Source organism: Humulus lupulus, chromosome 6, assembly GCF_963169125.1.
Source record: "Humulus lupulus chromosome 6, drHumLupu1.1, whole genome shotgun sequence".
Classification (NCBI taxonomy): domain Eukaryota; kingdom Viridiplantae; phylum Streptophyta; class Magnoliopsida; order Rosales; family Cannabaceae; genus Humulus; species Humulus lupulus.
In genome coordinates this window covers 219,370,660-219,393,669 of record NC_084798.1, presented here as the reverse complement: position 1 = coordinate 219,393,669, position 23,010 = coordinate 219,370,660, and the positions used below count along the sequence as shown (strand labels likewise).

Sequence of the window (23,010 nt, the reverse complement as noted above, 5' to 3'; positions counted from 1 at the left end):
CAAGAAAGAGAAAAAAATAGGGAAAAGACAAGAAAATTTAAATACCATAAAGTAGCATTATTTTGAAATATTTAAATGTCTAGCATTTTTTTTAAATAATACCATCCATTAAGCATAAAAACAAAGTTTTCCCATTAAGTTTCTTAATTTCATCGTATATATTGTGATCGACAATCATAATTAAGTCCTGTACCATAAAAAACGTAGCTAGACCATTAAAGTCATCAAATGCCCCCATAAAGATTAGATTGAGGTGTGTGTGGTCAGTAAGTTTTGGAGAATTACGTGTGTGTATATATATATACTAGATATATTCAACGTGTAATTTGCTTAGTTTTATTTATAGAATATATTAATTATTTTTATTAAATTTATATTAATGTCATATAAATTTTAAATAAATATTATATTTTATTTAAATAAATTATTTATTTTTGTTTAAGTTTATATTTGTTGTAGTTTTTGAATTTGGGAGGGTCAATAAAAGATTATATATTATATGTTTAATGTAATATTAAATATTATACGTGAATTTTAAATTTAAGTTTCTTCCTAGTTTTAAAAAAAAAAAGCAATTTGTTGCAGAATATTATATTATATGTTTAATATGATATTATTCTAATAAGTAAGTTTAAGTTTGATTAAATTTTATTTAAGTTATAAAACATATGATTTTATTATTTTTAAATAATTGTTATTGTAAAATATCTCAAAAATATCATATTTTAATTTGTTTAATTATTTATTATTTTTAAATAATTATTTTTGTAAAATATCTCAAAAATATCATATTTTAATTTGTTTAATTATGTATTATTTTTAAATAATTATTATTGTAAAATATCTCAAAAATATCTTATTTTAAATTTTTAATTTTTAATTTTATTTTATTTAAGTTTAAGTGTTTACAAACTATCGTTAAATATAAGAATATTTCGTTAAAGTTAACATTAAAATAAATAAAAAAAATTAAAACCAATAAAAAATTTATATATATATATATATGGGGAAAAAGATTCATATTGAAAAGTCTTGAAACATTATAATTCTGTTCGAGCTAGTATTATGACAAAGTCTTGGTCCTCCGATTAAATCTAAATCCTCAAACCAAACTAAGTTATGGACTAAGTATCAAGGAATATATTTAGGATAATCATAGGAAAACAAGAATACATAAACCCAAGATGGTTTGATTGGGAGTAATAAAAACAATAAAATATTAATAAGAATATGAATGAAATAAAATTTAACATGAGTCAATTTTTTTTTTTACAAAGAAACATCACACTACTACAAAATTAGGCTTTCCCAACAGTTTTTAACTGTCGCTATTGAGCAACAACAACAGTCAACTAACTGTCGTAATTGCTTATGTCGGCGTAGGGGTAGGTACGGCGACAGTTAAAAACGGTGGTTGTTGCTGAAAACGCTGACAGTTAAAAATTGTCACTGTTACTAGCTACGTCGACCGTTAAAAACTGTTGTTGTTGCTGAAAACGTTGACAGTTAAAAATTGTCACTGTTACTGGCTATACGCCAACAAATAAAAATTGTCACTATTGCTAGCTACGCCGACAGCTAAAAACTATCGTTATTGCTGCTTACGGCGACAGTCAAAAACTAGCACTGTTGCTCTCTACAACGACAGTTAATATGTGTCACTAAAAAATATATCAAAATTTTAAAAGAAATTGCTTAAAAATATTGTCACTCATGGTATGTATATTTTAAAAATTACATAAATATTGAATCAAATGAGATAACACCAAAACATAACATTCCAAATATAATATAAATTTCAAACCAAAAATTAATTATATATAAACCTAAAATTATATCTTTATTAATTTTCCAAAATTAAACTTACATATACAAATTGTACTCATATTTACACAACAAATTATCGAAGAACAATAAATAAACGTCAAAATGAATAAAGAACAATCATAACAACTCATATAACTTCCACCTTTGACACAAATATGCCTTACAATCTTGTTGCTTGAATCCTAATTCGTATTGCTCAAAGACGCTTAGAAAAATAAAAACAAAGGTCGTTATTTCACAAATTTCAAATGTACAATAAGCCAAGTAGAAGCTGCCACACAATCAGCTGTAAGAAGCAATCCTTAAGGACCTAGTTAGGTTGTTGAAAGAGAATTTCTGAATAATAATAAGAAAAAAAACATCAAAAAGATTATAAAAAAACACACATATTCTCATTTAAGAGGGTAAATTAAGAAGCACTAAAGTAAGTTTTGGAATTCACTCAATTTCATCCATTGATTTAAGAGAGTAAATTAAGTAAGCCATAGCACTCTAAATTTAATATAAACAAGGTAGAGTTTCTTGAGCCAAAAATCTGAGTCTCGAAAAATAAAGATGAGATCAAAAGTAAGAGCGAACTCAGTGGAGCATTTTCTATAAGCATGATAGAATTTCATGATGAAGCCTAACAATTTCAGATCTAAAAACAACACATCTTGCAAGCTAACTTCAAAAAAATTCATGAACAAGTATGAATACATAATGTATGAAAATTTGTAATTACCAAGATAGAAAAACCAGTGTGTCAATGCATAAAATCTCATGAAATTTTTTCTTGCCAAGACAAAAAGAAAAGAAAGAACATGCAAAACATAACAAACAAGTAAAATACATTATCAAATAATACAAATAAGATTGATAGATACGAATTCAATAAGTCATCTAGATCCCAGCAAATATTTTTCATAAAAATACAAGACTAATCTATAGAAGAAACTTCTTAAACCAATAACCTCCCCATCTTCATTGTGTCCATACTTTTGTAAAGTGTCCATCTCAGCTTGTGTCTTGAATTCTTTTGGCAAGTTTATCTTGTTCCACTTTTGCATGCCCTTTAGATTGTTGTGTATATATCAATAACCTAATTTCAGGAAGAGTAAATAACCATTTTAGTTGAGACTGGATTTGTTGGAACTCTTTATGAATTATTAAAAAAATTGAAACTATAGAGTTGTGTGTGATATGGGAAAAGTCCCACATGGAATTGAAACACTCTTCTTGGAGTGTATATAAGTTCCAAATGCTATGTCTTGGGGTGTGCCCCAAGGGGTACCCAGTTTGGTGCGCATGGGTGAGGACTCACACACTTGACCACCATGCGCGCGCGCCGCCGTCCGTCCGTCCGACCGAGCTGAGCTGAGCGGGTGGGTGGGTGGTGTGGTGTCGTATTTTTAAGTTTTAATTTTTTCAACAAAGGTATTTAAACGTTTATCATTTTATTAATTAAATTAATTTTAAAACGTTCATTTTAATAAAACAAAAATGGTTTTTATTTTGATTAAATGAAGATAAACGTTTTTTAGCTGTTTATATCCTCCTCTGATTTAATGGAAAAATGTTCTGATTTAATGGAAAAACGTTTTTAGACGTTTTGGGGATTTTCTTCTGTGTATAAGTTAGATCGAACAATTTTGAAAAAAGCAGAGTTCTTTTTGTTCTTTCTTGGTTCTACGAATTTTCTCAGAGCATCTTTATAAGGGTGTACAAGAACGATCTTCTCGGTGCAGGGAGGAATCGTACAGAGGCTGTTTTATCCTGGGGACGGCGTGGTTGATAGACTGCTGTGCACACTTAGGGCAGAGCCGCGAAACGTCTTAAAGAGAGCGACTTTGTCCGCGACTCAGCCAGAAAATATTGATCGGTAATTTCGTTCCATTTTATTTTTCTATTGAGGAATATCAACTTTAAGACGTTCTGTTCTGCTATGGCTACGACCGATGATTTTTCTGGTTCTACCTCTGTTGATATTAACAAGTCATTTCGTTTTGAGGGTTTGCACTTTAAGCGTTGGAAATAGAAGATGCTTTTTTATCTGACCATGAAGAAGGTTGCGTTTGTGCTCACTGTTATGAAGCCGGTTGTCCTTGAAGCCTCGACCGACAAGGACAATCAGACTGAATGCGAGAAGCAACAAAAGGACTTGGACTCCTGGGTGGAAAATGATTTCCTCTGTAAGAATTTTATTCTTAACGGTTTATCTGATGATCTTTATGACTATTATAAGTCAGACAAGTCAGCAAAGGAGATTTGGGAGGTGCTGCAAAAGAAATACGATACAGAGGAGGTGGGGACTAAAAAATACGCTGTTAGTCACTACCTGAAGTATCAGATGGTGGACGATAAATCTGTGGAGGCCCAATCTCACGAAATTCAAAAAATTTCTCATGAGATTATCTCAGAAGGTATGGCCCTTGATGAACAGTTTCAAGTTGTTGTTTTAATTGACAAATTACCTCCTTCCTGGAAGGACTTTAAAAATGTTCTCAGGCATAAGACTAAGGAATTTTCCTTAGAAAGTTTGATCACCCGCCTTCGTATCGAGGAGGAAGCAAGGAAACAAGACTAGAAAGAAGAGGTGCTTGTTGTCTCTAACAGCATTACTAAGAAGCCCACACCTGCGGTTCTGAAGCCAAATGGCAAAACTTTTAAGAGTCAAAACCACAACTCGAATTCAAATTCCAACCGTAACTTGAATTCAAATTCCAACCGCAACAACCATAACAATCCTCGAAACAACAATCAGAGTTGGAACCATAACAGGAACCAACATGGAAGGCAGCAGCCTCCACCTAAACAGAATGACTCTGGAAAATTCCTTTGTTACGTCTGTAACAAGCTAGGTCATATGGCACGTAAGTGTAGGAACAAGCCAAGCACTGCTCCGCAGGCTAACTTGACTGAAGAAGCTTTTACAGCTATGATTTCTGAGATCAACCTTATTGGTGGATCAGATGGGTGGTGGGTAGACACTGGCGTTTCTCGCCATGTCTACTATGATCGTGCTATGTTTAAAACATACACTGCTGCTGATGATAAGAAAGTGTTGTTGGGAGTTTCCCACACCACTATTGTTGCTGGGATTGGAAATGTGTAGCTTAAGTTTACCTCAGGAAAGACTTTATTACTGAAAGATGTAATGCATACTCCTGAGATGAGAAAGAATCGGGTTTCTGGTTTTCTGCTTAATAAGGCTGGGTTTACTCAAACTATTGGGGCTGATTTGTACACCATCACTAAGAATGGTATTTTTGTTGGGAAGGGTTATGCTACTGATGGCATGTTTAAGTTAAATGTTGAATCCAATAAAGTTTCTCCTTCTGCTTATATGTTGTGTGATTTTAATGTTTGGCATGCTAGACTTTGTCATGTTAATAAGCGCATTATTATGAACATGAGTAACATAGGACTGATTCCTAAAGTGTCAGATAACGATTTTGAAAAATGTGATTTTTGTAGTCAAGCAAAAATAACTAAGACTCCTCATAAGTCTGTTACTAGAGAATCTGAGCCACTAGATTTAATTCATTCAGATATTTGTGAACTTGACGGAACGTTAACTAGGAATGGTAAACGTTATTTTATCACTTTTATTGATGATTGTTCTGACTTTACTTATGTGTACTTGATGAAAAATAAAAGTGATGCGCTTGACATGTTCAAATTATTTGTGACTGAAATTGTGAATCAATTCAATAAGAAAATTAAAAGGTTTCGTAGTGATAGAGGAATTGAATATGATTCAAACATCTTTATTGAGTTTTATAATTCACATGGCATTGTACACGAAACCACTGCACCATATTCACCTGAAATGAATGGTAAAGCTGAAAGGAAGAATCGAACTTTTACTGAATCTGTTGTAGCTATTTTATTGAATTCTGGTGCTGCATCTCATTGGTGGGGTGAAATTCTTTTGACTGTTTGTTATGTGCTGAATAGAGTTCCTAAGTCTAAAAGTAAAGTTTCACTTTATGAGATCTTGAAAAATAGGCAACCTAACCTGTCCTATTTTAGAACTTGGGGTTGTCTGGCTTATGTTCGTATTCCTGATCCTAAGAGAATTAAACTAGCAAGTAGAGTCTATGAATGTGTATTTATCGGATATGCAATTAATAGTAAAGCATATAGGTTCTATGATTTAAATGCGCATGTTATTGTGGAATCAAATGATGCTAATTTTTATGAACATAGATTCCCTTTTAAATTGAGAAATAGTGGGGGTGTATCTACTAGCAACATTCCTGTGATTAGGAATAATGAAAATATTGAGGATAGAGAATCAGAACCTAGGAGAAGTAAGAGAACTAGAGTTGCTAAAGATTATGATTATGATTTCTGTGTCTATACATTAGAGGAGGATCCTGCTAACCTCCAAGAAGCCTTGTGCTCTTTAGATGCTGACCTCTGGCAAGAAGCATAAATGATAAGATGGAGTCTCTTGAGTCTAACAAAATGTGGCACTTAGTTGATTTACCTCCTGGTTGTAAGCCTATAGGTTGTAAGTGGATCTTGAAAAAGAAATTGAAACCCGATGGTACTGTTGAAAAATACAAGGCTCGTTTGGTAGCCAAGGGTTTTAGGCAGAGAGAAAACATAGAATTCTTTGACACCTTTTCACCTGTTACGAGGATAACATCCATTAGAGTTTTGATTTCCCTAGCTGCCATTCACAATCTAGTAGTACACCAAATGGATGTTAAGACTGCATTTTTTAATGGTGAATTAGAAGAAGAGATCTATATGGATCAACCGGAAGGGTTTGTAATCCATGGCCAGGAACATAAGGTTTGCAAGTTAGATAAATCTCTGTATGGTCTTAAGCAGGCACCTAAGCAATGGCATGAGAAATTTGACAATTTAGTTATCTCACATGGATTTAAAGTGAATGAAAGTGACAAATGCATTTATTATAAATCTGATAATGACATTTGCACTATTGTATGTCTATATGTGGATGACTTGCTCATATTTGGTTCGAATATCCATGCTGTGAATGCTGTGAAATCTCTGTTGTGTGCTAACTTTGATATGAAGGACCTCGGAGAAGCAAATGTAGTCCTTGGTATTAAGATTACTAGGTCCGAAAAGGGAATTTCTTTGGATCAATCTCACTATATTGAGAAGATTCTAAAGAAATACAATTACTTTGATTGTAAACATGCCTGCACACCATATGATCCAAGTGTAAAGTTATTTTAGAACATTGGTGACGGTGTAAGACAATCTGACTATGCGAGCATCAATGGCAGTCTTCGATATGCCACTGATTGTACGAGACCCGACATTGCCTAAGTCGTGGGATTATTGTGCAGATTTACTAGCAGACCTAGTATAGAGCATTGGCATGCTATTGAAAGGGTCATGAGATACCTAAAGAGAACCATGAACCTTGGATCACATTATCAGAAGTTTTCAGCTGTTCTCGAAGGTTATAATGATGTAGACTGGAACTGTAAAGCCCCAAATTCTCCGATGTATTTAACGGTGTGAACAGTAGGCCGGGAGGGCCATACTTGCTTAATTGTATTATTAATTGATTAAATGCATGTATATGTTGATTATATTATGATATGATGTGAAATGCATGCATGTGAGTCCATATTTCTTTATACAGGGGTGTGATGGTAATTTGGCCCGTTGAGGGTAAATTGGTTATTTGAACGCATGTTGGTGATATAAATTGAGACCACATTATGATGTGGGTTTGTTCGAGCCATTTGGCATGGGACGATCAAGGAAATGTTAAATATCGGTTTGGTCATAACGGGCTTAAGCTCGGGGCTCGGGGTGAGTCTCGGGGTGTTTTAATGATTAGAGTGTTACCGGGGATTAAAGGGTAACGGGATGTGAATTATTGGTGTTTGAGGATGTTGAGATTAGCGGGAATTGGGAAGCGTTAATTATGATTAACGGTATAGGTGGAAAGTACCAAAATTTCCCTTGGGTTGGCTTTAGAGACTTTTAAAGACCTAGGGGTATTTTAGTCTTTTGGCTTGGATATATGTTAAGCTTGGAAGGCTGTGGATAAACAGAGTAAAAACAGAGTGTAAGCTTCTTCTCTTCCCGTACCTTCATCTTGCTTCTCCTTCCTTGTGAGTTTTGTGAATTTGTTGAAGGTTTGAGCTTGGGAGCTAAGCCTTGATACTTTGGGAGAGTGTTCCACAGTGGAAGAGCATCATAACCTGAACTTGAGGTAAGTTTGTAGCCCTTAGTTTCCATGTTTGCTCTGTTTTCGTTTTAGGAATTCAGCTTTAGAATTTGATGTGGAAAGTGAGGATTAAAGGGAGTTCTCATGTTGTTTTTTATTGGGGTTTGATGAGGGTGAGCCTTGGGTGTTATTTGGGGGTTTAATTGTGTGTTTGGAAGAAGTTTAGAGAGGGTTTGAAGGGCTGGTTTGAGAGGAAAGATCTCAGGGGAGAAAACTGGTTCGTGTGGCCGACTTAGCAATTCTGGGCTGAGCGCCGCGGCGCAGCAGGGGAGCGCCGCGGCCCTTGGCGTCTGGCAGGGGAGGCCCCTTCTGTCTGAAGGGCGCGCCGCGGCGCAGCAGGGGAGGGCCGCGGCCCTTAAGGCATTTTTGGCCAGAATTGGCTTTTTGGCTCGGGGATGCGAGCCTAAGGCCTCGGGATTGAACCTACTACCCGGTTGAGTAGTGTTTGAGGTCCCGGAGGTTAGGTTTTGGTTTGGGAACCTTTTATTATTCATTTTATTGATGGAATCCCATAATTTGGTTATGACCAGGTATCTGCTAAAGGACCAAAAGGTCGATCGTTCTCAGGGTCATTCTTTTATCTGTTCTAGCTCGGACCAGAGGTAAGAAAACTGCACCCCAAGTGTGACATGCATGGATATTCCTGAGGCATGTTGAATGTGAGAATATGGACATGGATTGTATATGGAATGCTTAGCATATGTTGCCCATTTGTGCAAGGCACTGACTTATTAGTCAGGTTTGGCAAGGGTGCTAGTATCAACTGTGAAGCTGTGACTTATTAGTCAGGTTCGGCGGTGGTACTGGGCACTGATCATGTTGAGCTGGCTTATTAGTCAGGACAGCCTTAGCGTGTGTCACGCAAGCCAACAAGATTTGATCTGATCGATCATCAGCATTGAATGACTCAAAGACCATTAATGCCAGACCGACCCCGAGGGTCGATGAATGAAATAAGCGCTTGGAGGCTAGTGGCTTACTCAGCAACCACTCTCCCATCTGAGTTAGTGACATGCATGGCAGTCACTCAGTAAGGTTACCAGAACCTGTTGAAGGCTAGTGGCTTACTTATCAGCCACTCTTCCATCTGAATTAGTGACTTGCTTGTCAGTCACTCAGTGTGGTTTATCAGGACCTCATGTGGTGTTTACCCATTTGTTTGAAAGCTTTATGCTCAGTGTGATTATAATGATAATCATTTGATAATGTTTATATAAAATGTTATGTTTTCTTGCTGGGCCTTGGCTCATGGGTGCTATGTGGTGCAGGTAAAGGGAAAGAAAAGCTCACCTAACCTTGAGTAGAGAGCTGAGTGGTGGTGTGTACATATGCGGCCGCTTGACCACCACGGTCAAGGTGTTCTCAGAGGAACTAGGGGGTTTACCCTATTTTTGCCGCTTAGGTCGGCGGGATTGTAACTTTACAACAGTAGTGACCCTTTTGTACTGAGAACAGCTTGTAAACGTTTTGTTTAGCTCTGCAGAGCAGTTGTAATAAAATCTCCATTTCCTTTTTATTGGTTTTATACCTTAACCTGTTAATTACACTTAGAGCACGTTTTTGACCAAAGGACTCAGGCAATGAGTCAAATTTTCGGTCCACCGTTCACCGTAACTGTTCTGGGGTAGCCAGGGCGTTACAGGAACTCTCTGTCTGATGACTCCAAAGCAACAAGTGGCTATATCTTTAGTATAGCTGGTGGAGCTGTTTCTTGGAAATCTAAGAAACAGACTATTTTGGCACAGTCCACCATGGAGTCTGAAATGATAGCACTAGCTACAGCTAGTGAAGAAGCAGGTTGGCTGAGAAGCCTGCTAGCTAAGATCCCTTTATGGGAAAAACCGATACCAGCTGTGTTGATCCACTGCAATAGTATCGCGGCTATTGCGAAAATTCAGAACCGTTATTACAATGGTAAGAGACGACAGATACGTCGTAAGCATAGTACTATTAAAGAGTTTCTCTCAACAGGAGCTATTAGAGTGGATCATGTACGCACTGATGATAACTTAGCAGATCCTTTGACGAAAGGATTGGCTAGAGAGAAAGTCCATAAAACATCGAAGGGAATGAGGCTATTGCCCTTAAAATGATGAATCACTCATAATGGTAACCCAACCTAAAGCCTGGAGATCCCAAGAACTAGGTTCATGGGTAATAACAAGTTGTGAAGTGATATGAGTTGAATCATGCTATTTCCATTAAAGCAAATAGAAGCATGAATTCCTGAAGCGATGAGAGGATGAGTTAATAGAAACTCTTAATGAGATCTATACTCTATGTGGAGTGGAGTACCGAGCTACAGGAGTACTCTTGATAGACTCACCTATGTGAATGTGGAAGTGGGGCCGCTTCCTATGGAATTTGGGCAAATTTCTAGAGCATTCACTATACTGGGATAGACGTGCATGACCATTAACGCACGGTCTTTTTTTATTACACCCTTGAAAGGTTGGTGCGTGGTACGATGTTAGAAATAGAGTTCAAGACTACGTGTCACTCGAGTATAATCTAAATCGTATTCACTACGCAAATGTTCAAATCGAAAGATACATTTGTTTATGCACAATCTTATAGATTCTGAAATTGCTCGAGAAAATATTTTTTAAAAATTCAAGTGGAGGATTGTTGGAACTTTTTATGAATTATTAAAAAAATTGAAACTATAGAGTTGTGTGTGATATGGGAAAAGTCTCACATGGAATTGAAACACTCTTCTTGGAGTGTATATAAGTTGCAAATGCTATGTCTTGGGGTGTGCCCCAAGGGGTACCCAGTTTTGTGCGCATGGGAGAGGACTCACACACTTGACCACCACACGCGCGCGCGTTGCCGTCCGTTCGAACGAGCCGAGCTGAGCTGGCTGGCGGGTGTGTGGTGTCGTATTTTTAAGTTTTAATTTTTTCAACAAAGGTATCTAAACGTTTATCATTTTATTAATTAAAATAATTTTAAAATGTTCATTTTAATAAAACAAAAATGGTTTTTATTTTGATTAAATGAAGTTAAACGTTTTTTAGCTGTTTATATCCTCCTCTGATTTAATGGAAAAACGTTTTTAGACGTTTTGGGGATTTTCTTCTGTGTATAAGTTAGATCGAACAATTTTGAAAAAAGCAGAGTTCTTTTTGTTCTTTCTTGGTTCTACGAATTTTCTCAGAGCACTTTTATAAGGGTGTACAAGAACGATCTTCTCGGTGCAGGGAGGAATCGTACAGAGGCTGTTTTATTCTGGGGACGGCGTGGTTGATAGACTGTCATGCACACATAGGGCAGAGCCGCGAAACGTTTTAAAGAGAGTGACTTTGTCCGCGACTCAGCCAGAAAATATTGATCGGTAATTTCGTTCCATTTTATTTTTTTATTGAGGAATATCAGGATTTAATTAACACAAGTTTAAAAATTACCAAGTGATGAGAAGAATAACATATACAAGCTAACAGAGATGTAGTTCTTTTTGAAAAAGGTAGACAGTTACTTGGTATACCGTATCTATTAGTATATGCATGTGTATGGTAAAAACCACAATATTTAAGCCAGCATCCCATCCCTATTAATTAACATTATACCTTGTGAATATATGGTTCCATTTGATTCAATAAGTCATAACCTTTCAACCACAACAAATATATAATTATATATATAAATGGCTCCCACAATTTTCCGAGTTCCGCCGGCAAAAGTGTAATAATATATTACGAAGGAACTTTTGCCGGCGCAATTCACCTAATGCGCCGGCAAAAGAGAACGTGAAATTAATGTTGTGCACGTTTTCAAGGAGGTAGGTGGCCAGACTTTTGCCGGCGCGTTTCGTTGCGCCGGCAGAAGTCAAAAATTGCGCCGGTAAAAGTATGTTTATTTAAACGACGTCGTTTTGAACTAGGGTTTCTCTGGTAGACTTTTGCCGGCACAATTTTATACTTTTGTCGGCGCAACGAAACGCGTTGGCAAAAGTCATAACATTATAACCCAGCCGCCCGAGTCTTCTTCTCAATTTTTTTCATTTTCTCTCATTTCTATCATTTCTTCCCCATACCCTCTCTTCTTCAACGGCTCCATCTCTCTCAAGGGTAAGTTATTTTATTTTATTTTTTTGTTTGTTAGTTTGTTTTGCCCATAAATTTTCTTCTCATTTTTTTTTCTAAGTTGTACACGCCGCCAACGGGACCACCCCGCCACCACCGAACTACACGGCCGACCGGACCACCCCACCACCACCGGACCACCACGCTGCACAGGTATATACTAACATATATATATATATATATATTTATCTATGTTATATATTATATATATAAACTAAGATTTATTATATATTATATATAATCTGATATATATTATATATTATATATTTAAACTAATATATATTTAAACCGGTATATATATATTTATATATGTTTTTTATGTTTTAAAATGTATATGTATATGTTTATATTTATATTTATGTTTTTTTTCTATTTTGTATTTTCTTATTTTTTATTTATTTATTTCTGTTTATATATGATTTAATTTTTGTTTTTTTATTTTTATTTTCTGTTTTAAATTTTAGAAAAAGAGGTACAAGAAAAAATCAAATTTTATGTTGTGCATGATAGTATAGTAAAAATCATTACATTAGATGATCTAATATAATCTCATAATTAAAAATTAATTTAATTAGTATTTGATTAATCTTAAGATTATGAGATTAGATTTGGTACTATAATAAGATTAAATTTTAGCAATTAAAAATCAAATTTTAAAATATTTTAGAAATTTTAAATATGCGTTTATGTTGTGCATATTTTTGTGTGTAATTTGCAGGTTTTATAAAATTTTGGGATAGTTTAAAATATAGCTGTTATGCTGCTCAAATTTTGTTAGTCTTAGGAAAATGAACATTAATTACAAAAAATATAGCCGTTAACATTAATTTTTATTTTAATGCTTTATATGTATTTGTTTCTCTTAATAATAACTATATTTAAGTTACTTTTATAATATATGTATTTTATATTTATTAATTTTTTTTGTAAAATTAAAAAAACAGACTTGAATGTGTATTTTTTTTTATTTTAATGTGTTATATGTATTTGTTTAATTTTGCTTGTTAATATTTATTATATTGTATTTTGCGATATATGTATTTTAGTAAAAGTATGAACTTAAAATAACCAGATTAATAATGTATGCTTATATTTTTAAATTTTTTTATATTAAATGTGATATTTTTGTAAATATGTATTTAATAATTTTTTTTTGTATTAATAAAAAAATCAGTTTTGGTATATGTTTTTTTGTGGTTAAATATTTTTATATATGTAAATTGATGTATTTGTTAATGTATATTATATGTTTTGTATGATATGGGAATATTCTGGGTATATATGTGTTTAATTTGTAGGTTTTTCAATTTTTGGGATAGTTTGAATATATTGTCGTTATGCTCCCCAAATTTTGTTAGAGTTAATAAATTTAATAAAAGTTTAATAATTAATTAAATAAAAATTTAAGAATAATTAAAAATTAATCAAAAAAATTAATTTTTAACTATAATTTAAATAAAATAAAATTATCAATCATAATAATTAATAATTAATTTTAACATTAATATTAGATGTTTTATAATTGAAAAAGTTAAAAATTTAAATAATTTAATAAAATATAATTAAGTAAAATATAAATATTATAAAATTGTTATTGATTAAGTAAATAATCTAATACAAATTGAAGAATTTAATAAAAAATTACAAAATGAAATTAATGTATAATTAAATTAATTTTAAAATAAAAGTAATAAATAAGTAAATGTTAAAGTTGACTGGTCAAAGGACACGTGGCACTATATGATTTGTCCACATTGTTATTATTCTTAAAATAATTTTCAATTTATTTTTCAATTTAACAAAAAATAAAATTTACATTTTTTTAATAAAAAAATCAAACATTTTTTCAATTTAAGATTAAGTATGAAAAATACATTTTTTTTTTAAATTTAATTTTTTATTGTTAATATCCTCAAATTTTTTAATTTATTATTATTATTATTATTATTATTATTATTATTATTATTATTATTATTATTATCTTCCTATTTATCATTTTGTCTACTTTTTTTCAATTAAAGATTAAGTAATTTTGTTTAAAATCCAAGCAATAATTTAACATTAAATTTTTTTTTACTTAATCTTAAATAATTGATTAAAAGCAACAAATTTGATTTTTTTTTTTAAAATGAGAAAAAATTATTTTTTGTTACTTTTAAATTGAAAAACAATAAATTAGATTTTTTTAAAAAAATTAAAAATATAAAATGATTTTTTTATGAAAAATTATTTAAAATAATAATAATAATGTGTACCAATCATGTGGTGCCACGTGTCATTTAAGTGTTGGTAAGTTGTAAGTTTGAGTAATTTAGCCACAAATATCCCTATAAATAATTATTTTTGCGAGAGATAGGATATTATTATCAGTTAGTAATAATTAGGGAGACAAACAGTCATGAAATACTTTGACTATCATTTCCCTAGGTTGCCTAGGTTGAAGGCAATTGGCGCAAAGAGGGCAGCATCTTCGTCAACTTCTCAAATGTCCAGGCAATTGCCACCTGAAGTGGACAGCCTTTTGCAACGAACTGAGGACATTATGCTAGAAAATCATAACCTAAAAAAGCATAATACTAAACTTGAGAGTTGTCAACGGCGTCAAGATCTCCTGCTCAGTGCTTTGTTGAAGCAGGTTGGTGAATTGGCTCATGGTTTTACCGTCGACTTACCAGAACAGGATCCGGACGAGGACGATGATGCTGACGGGGGCGGGGATAATGAGGCTGACAGTACTCATTTGTAGAACTTTTTATTTATTTATTTAAAGTTTAATTTATTAGACATTTAATTTACTAAACAACTTATATATTTTCATGTTTGGTGGAGACAATAAATATTATTAGTTGTAATTTTTTTTATTTATTTATAAAATTTTAATTTTATTTCTAATTAAATAATATTACTAAAAAATTAAATAATTATTAATATATTAAAATTGAAATTTATTAATTAATATTAATATATTGAAAATAAAATTAGTAATATAATAAAAAAATTATTTAAAAAATACTTTTACCAGCGCAAAATTACGTCGGCAAAAGTTTCAACCCTCACTGCATATATACATCTTTACCGGCGCAAAAACGTGCCACTAAAAGATAAAACGTTTACCGGCGCATTTTTGCGCCGCTAAAAGTATTTTCCACAACAACGTGACAAAATTTTTTACCGGCGCATTTTTTCGTCGCCAAAAGATATCATTGCCGACGCATTACATTTGCGTCGGCAAAAGTGACATTAGCGACTGGGATACGTTGCCGACCTTTGCCGGCACAAATTTACGCCGGCAAAAACTATATGACTTTTGCCGGCGCAAAACCTCACTTTTGCTGGCGCAAATTTGCGCCGGCAAAGATGAGGTTTTTTTGTAGTGAATCATCTTAAAGAGTTGAACTCTCAATGGTAAGATGTCAATGTTAAATCACTTGGCTTAATTCTGTGTACTTGGCCAAGGCATGTAGCTATAGATTTGGTTTCAAACTATTTATGACATGACTCATTTTGGTCCCAGCATTATAAATGAATGTAACTTGGATATATCAACACATAAGTGATTTTTTACAGGAAAGTTCTCAAAATCCCTTTGGAAGAGGAAAGTCTTCAAGATTCTCGTTATGAAAATACCCCAGAAACCAAGGAAAATCTTCAAATGCTGAGGGGAGTGAACAAGAAATAAAAACCATATCATCCGAAATTCAAAAGAGGTAAAGAAATTCCTGCAATATGAACATAGTGATGATGTAAACAAACTACAGTCTGATCTTGATGCAATCAGGAACACTTGAGATTAAAGTGGTGTAATCATTTTGTATAAACAAGTATAAATTGTTCATCCAAGTTTAGGATGATCACAATGAAAGAGCACCTTCTTTTGTTCCTTTTTACAAGCCACAAGCACTCTCTCTTATAGCATACCATAATCTAATAACAGTAGAGATTTGGTTTACAATTTCTACTCTAGTCTTTGCCTTCTTCATCTCTTTGGAACCATTTAGAACAATGGATTACATATTCAAATAATTTCATTTTTCTTTATATAGAAAATACAAAGACCCCCAATTCAAATCTCATTCTCATTCTAATAATGCATATCAGCAAGGGGATATATAATCATTTATTTATGTCGAACTAAACAATATTGTTAAAGGAAGGGAATCATTTCATATAATAATAATTTATCTTCACTATAAAATGGTCAACAACGTACCTAACCTGTCATCTTATATCAACTAATGATACAAATATACAAAAGTGTATTATTTTCTGTGTCTGTGTTTATATTTATTTATGAAAAGCATTGTAAACTTTTCTTGGCATCTTCTTGGAACCATCACCAATGGTAAGAGAAAAAATTATCGTGCTAATTAGGTAAATGTCTTTGTCAGAATATTAAATTTAAACACCATATCAAATATTACCACTACTCCTTTTGTTCTAACCTTCTTTGCCATACGCTAATTCTATCTTTCTTCATTTTCTCTTTCCCTCAAGAACAGAAACCATGGTTGACTTAATGGTGGGGGGAGCTCTTCTCTCAAGTTTCATCAATGTCCTCTTTGACAGACTTGCTTCCAAAGAGGTCCTTGACTTCTTTCGAGGAAACAAACTCAATCTTAAGCTGCTCAAAAGGTTGAAGATTGTGTTGCTATCAGCTAATGCCCTGCTGAACGATGCTGAGGAGAAGCAGCTTGGAGACAACAACGTGAAGAATTGGCTTGATGAGCTTAAAGAAGTACTGTATGAAGCAGATCACATGATGGACAAGCTCAGTACTGAAGCTCTGCGACTCAAAATGGAGGAAGATGAACTCGAAAGCACAGGAAGTAAGCCCTTCAACTTTGCCTCTAATAATCCATTTGAAATAAGTGCTGTGAAATATGAAATAGAAGAGATCCTTGATACTCTAAAGGATCTTTTAGAACAGACAGAATACCTTGGTTTGAAAAAAGTTGACCAGAAAACAACATTACATAGAACACATGCCCCTTTGCTAGATGATTCACAAGTTTATGGAAGAGAGGGTGATAAAGAGGCTATTCTTAAGTTATTGTTGTGTGATGATGATGCTGGCCCTAGGATCTAAGTTATTCCTATAGTAGGGATGGGTGGCATTGGCAAAACTACTCTTGCGCAGAACGTATTTTACGATACCATTGTCCAAGAACACTCTGCCTTGAAAGCATGGGTAACTGTATCCGATGATTTTGATGTTGTCAAAATAATAAAGATTATTTTGGAGAAGATCACAGGAAAAAGATGCGCAACAAATGAGCAACATCAACTTCAAAAAGACTTGAAGGATTCTTTGGCAGGGAAGAAATTTCTTTTTGTTCACGATGATGTGTGGAACGAAAAATACGAGTTGTGGGATCTTTTGAAAAGCTCTTTTCAATCTGGCGCACAAGGAAGCAAGATTATTGCCACCACACGTAATGGAGATGTCGCGTTGCAGATGAAGACGAGGAATGTTCAAACTTATGAGCTTAAAAACATGTCTGATGATGAATGTTGGAAGTTATTTGTAGATCATGCCTTTGATAATGTAGGCTCTAATAAAATGGTATTGTCTGAGTTGCAAGAAATTGGAAGACAAATTGTTAAGAAGTGCAAGGACCTTCCTTTGGCTGTAAAATCGATGGCTGGTCTTTTACGATCTACTTCAACTCTTGACGAGTGGAGGCATGTACTGCAAAGTGACGTGTGGGAGTTACCCAACTGTCGCGATATCGGAATTGTTCCAGCATTGTGGTTGAGCTACCGATTTCTGCCTCCTTACTTAAAGCCATGTTTTTCTTATCTTTCAATATTTCCCAAAGATTATGAATTTGGTGATGATGATAGAGAAAAACTAATATTAATATGGATGGCAGAAGGTCTTTTGAAATCTCAACCTAGAAAAAGAATTGAAGATGTTGGAGAAAAGTACTTGAAGGCTTTAATAGCAAGATCATTTTTTCAAAGAAACACAAGGAATCGTTCTCTTTCTATGCACGATCTTATGCATGATCTAGCTATGTATGTATCAGGTCGGTGTTGTTTTATGTATGATAGTTGTAAAGACTTGCACAAACTTAGTAGCAAGACTCACTATCTATCATACATGAAAGACTTAAAAGATACAATAGAATTTGATAATTTACCTAGAGTGAAGTATTTGCGTAGCTTGTTGGCTTTACCATTATCAAATATATATTCACTCTCTGATGCAAGATTAACACTTCAAATGGTGGTAAGAGATGGAGAATGCTTAAGAGCACTTTCTTTATCTGAGTCTAATATCACAAAATTGCCTTCTTCGATTGAGAATTTAAAGTATCTCATGTATTTGGATATATCTAGTACAAACATTGAAGAATTACCAGTTTCAATTTGTGTGTTGTACAATTTGGAAACACTGGTATTGTCACATTGTGGAAAACTCACACAGTTGCCTACCAACATTTCTAGGCTAATCAACCTGTGTCATCTTATGATAAGAGGAACAAGTTTAAAGGAGATGTCGCCCAGGATTTTCTAAATGATCAATCTTCAGACATTAAGTGATTTTGTTTTGTATGAAAATGATGGGTCCAGGATCAAAGAGTTGGGTAAGTCGGAGAATTTGCATGGAAGCTTGCAAATTTCAGGCCTTGGATATGTGAAGGAAGTGAGTGATGTTTTGGAAGGCAACTTGAAGAACAGAAGGAATCTCACTGAGCTTATTTTAAGATGGAATGATGAAGCAAGTGATTCAATAAAGGAAAGAGAAGTACTTAATGCGTTCCAACCACATGAAAATTTGAAGAAACTCGAAATACTCAATTATAACGGCACAAACTTACCAGATTGGGTAACACATCCATCCTACTTTAATTTGGAAAAACTTCATCTAGTCTCCAAAAACTGTTGCTTGTCCCTATTATCATTTCGACTACTAAGTTCACTAAGACATCTTTATATTTCATGTCTTGATATGCATGATGAGTTTTGTGGTATTTCTTTGAACATGCCATTTCCACTGTTAGAAGTACTAAAGCTTGAAGGAATAAGTAGACTGGATTGGTCGTTTACCAATACAGATGGCCAAAAGTGTGAGATTTTTCCTTGTTTGAAGCAATTTTCTTTAAGAAGTTGTGGGAAGATAAATGTGGCATTACCTATCGGTAATTTTCCATCTTTGGAATATATCGACATTAGGAAATGTGGTGATTTGGTGACTATATTTCCATTAAGTACTCATATTGACGTTGCATATCCCTCTCTTGAATGGTTGAACATAGATGGTTGTTCAAGGTTAGAGTCATTTTCGAAAATGGGATTACCCTTTTTTTTAAAAAGTCTACGTATCATATCATGTAATATGCTCAAGGAAAATCGCATGAAATGGAATTTACAAAGACTCCCATCGTTGATTGAGTTAGATCTTAAGAATTATGGAGGAGTGGTGGATTCATTTCCAGAAGAATGGTTTCTCCCACCTTCTTTAACTCATCTTTGGATCCATGGATTTGATAAGCTTACAGCTCTAAACGGAAAAAGTTTTCACCACCTCACCTCACTTCGACAATTGAAACTTTATTACTTGAAAAAGCTAGAGTGCTTGCCAGCAGAAGGATTGCCCCAGACTCTTACTGCTTTGATGATAGCAAGTTGTTCTCTGTTAGAGCTTAGGTGCAAGGAAGGAACAAGGGAAGATTGGCCCAAGATTCAACACATACCTAACCTAAACACAGATCACTGGTATGCCACGTAGCCTTTTCTTTTTTTTTTCAATTTATTTCAGTTAATATATTTTGATTTATAGATTAACTCAAAGTCTGTTTTTTCTAAAAGTCATTATTCTTTTGTACAAATTTGTTAATTTGTCCTCAATACTATTTCAACTCTCTATGATGCTGATGCTGATTTATATGCAATATATATCAATTTGATAGTCTAACATTTTATTAATCGACTAATAAATATTTTGTATTATATAAGGAGTTAGTTAAATTAAAAATTTATTATTTTTCGATTCAATATCTTGTTTTTTATTATTCTTTTGTCTAGACAGCTGGTCTTTACTTGTCACTAGTTTAGCTGATTTATTTTTAAGTCGTCTAGATGTCATTATGAAAATGTTTTCTTTTTGGTTTGTAGAATTATGATGTTTGTAATCCATCTCCTTTGTTTTATATATAAACTATGCAGCCATGCAATTAGATTAGAGAAATTTGGGTATTTATCCATATTATATTATGAATTCATATATATCGAGGTGGGTATATATAAATAACTTCATTGGAAAAAATACTGTAAAAGTTTATGATCAACTTTGGCTTTTTACAAGTGATAATAAAACTATTAATTTGGTTTAATGCGAGACAATGTATATTATCTGGGGTATTGGTTATTTCTAACTTGCCTTTGTAAGTCTCTTGATTACTACATCAAATATTGCATTTTTCACCTTTAAATTTCTTGTTCTACCATGCTTAAATGTGATGTTTTTTAATATAATTTTTTCTCTTGTCTTTATAGGTTTAACCACAATACATGAGGCGAGGAGCTGTCGCTGTCTTTTTCAACTTCTTTATCTTTTGATGTAGGGATACATATATAGGAACGCTGACACTGTGATTCTTAATTAGTGCGTCTCTTGCTTTGTAGTGGCTTCTTCATTTCATAATCAGCCATTTTACATGTGAAATTTTATGCAAAAGAAAGTTAAACAGCCAAATTCCCATCATCTAAGAGCCATTTTACAGTGCAGAGATTTCAACAACAAGAATGTATAACAATGATAAATAAAGTTGAATTTTTGAAAGACTAAAGAGAACAAAGTAAATATAAATTTGATACAAGTCTTGATTGTGTGAGACACACACAACATCATGCCTTCTCTGTTATTGGAAAACAAGAAAAATAGAGCACTTCAGTTACACACCGATAACCCAAATAAAAGGCTCAAGAAAATGCACTAAATCAAGTTGAAAAGATTTGGTTATTGATATGTGGAAGGCCTTCGGCAGGTACTAAATCAGTGAAATTAATTAAGTAAATTTTAATTATTAGACATTAATTCTGTCTACCTCTAGCTTACTTTTTGTTGTATGTTTTCTCACTGAGAGAAATTAATTAAGTAATTTTTAATTATTAGATATTTAATCTACAAAACTACGCACTAATATTGGTATTAAAAAATAAATAATTACTAGTCACTACTTCTAGCATCAATTGGCAGCCTAGATGCTTAATAACTAATAGGCACTAATATTAATATTAAAAGTCAATAAACAACTTAATTAAACTAAACAAATCTCAACCAAAAACCCCTCTTGCATATCAGCATCACGTGACATCAAGTAATAAATAACTAGATAAAGAATATATATATGGTGGAAGCCACCAATATTTATTGTTCTAGTAATGAAATCACCATAATTCTCTGTATGTATCCTCATAATTGATATATGTTTTTGTCATGAAGAATCAATAAAATTATGTCTATTCAATCAACTAAAAAGCAATTAATGCAACGATCTATTGTACCTCTAGTGACATTATTTCAATTAAAGTTTTTGTTATTTAAAAGTGAGTACTTGTCAACTTATAATTGAGGCCACTCACTAACTAAGTTCCAATTACTTCTCGCAAGCTCATTTTCTATATATTTTTCTGATTGAAATATTTGGACACATGTGTCATGAGGTAAAATATCTTATTCTTTATAATGTAGAGAAAAAAATAAATAAATTGTCTTTCAATGGGTGATGTAAACTTATATTTTTTTTTACCTAAATAAATAGTATTTATTTATATGTAGTGAAACACTATTCATCAAGCTATAATTATTTTATTATTTTTTTATAAACGTTTGTATATATTATTATACTTAATTATTTTATTTCTTAAAATAAATAAAATATATATATAATATTTAAATGATGTAGGAAAAAAAATAGAGAAACTAATGTATGGTATAGTGTAAAAGTTTGTGGTAAATTATAAAAAAATTATGTTTTGGTGATGTATTTTGTAATACACTTTCTCTATAATATTTAGCTAAAACTCACAAAAATATATTCCATCAGCTCTTTTATACATATATTAATAATAGTTATGCACAAACTTCAATTAATCCATATATATACATTTACATAACATTTACATATCATTTATATAATATTTTAATATTATTATTTTTCTTTATATGTTTTCTCTCTCCCATTTAGTATATATTTATTTTTTCTTTTTTCTTTTTCAATTATTTTATTTTACTTTTATTAATAAAATGTGTTTAAAGATATAATATTTAAATGATGTAGAAAAACATATAGAGTACTCCTCCCCTTGAAGGAGTGCTTCAAGAAATTCACCAAATTCGTCAATATCGCTCCCTTCCAACTCCAGTCCAACTCGTACAGAGTCCTGGCGGTGCTGAACTCCTTTTTTATACATAGAGATATGATCTAGGAAAATTAAGTAACCAACATAAATACAATCAAGAATTAATGATAAAATTTAACTTTGGACAGTGATTCTCAATTATTTTGATATTTAATTAAGGGTATTCTCTATTGTTATAGAGATTCATTCATATAAATATATTTATATATAATATTTATAACGGGAAATCATAACTAATATCCATCAAAATATTTTAGAAATGTATTATTGTGAATTCAATTAGTGCAGGCTAAGAAAGAGTAGTCATTACACGGACCAATTAATACTAAATTTTCTCGATTGATTTAATTTTAATTTAGCTGAATAATTCCCTTTCAGATCGAATTTGGATTTAAACGGAATGTACGTCATGTTGAAAAACTTATCGACCACTCACACACATGCATATGTATATATATATATATATTATACCTTTTGCCATTGGGACTTTGGGTACAATTCTCCTAAAAAAAAAGTTTA

General features: G+C 32.7%; 2 protein-coding genes across 2 annotated transcripts; both read left to right on the top strand.

Moving 5' to 3' along the window:
• The first annotated feature begins 17,224 nt into the window (after positions 1-17,224).
• On the top strand, positions 17,225-18,640 carry LOC133786106 (putative disease resistance RPP13-like protein 1). Its single transcript, XM_062225322.1, has one exon. The coding sequence runs from the start codon at positions 17,225-17,227 to the stop codon at positions 18,638-18,640; it is 1,416 nt and encodes a 471-aa protein (XP_062081306.1).
• Positions 18,641-19,855, top strand: LOC133786105 (putative disease resistance protein RGA4). The gene has a single exon (XM_062225321.1). It carries the CDS (start codon positions 18,641-18,643, stop codon positions 19,853-19,855), a length of 1,215 nt encoding a protein of 404 aa, XP_062081305.1.
• Positions 19,856-23,010: the final 3,155 nt, after the last annotated feature.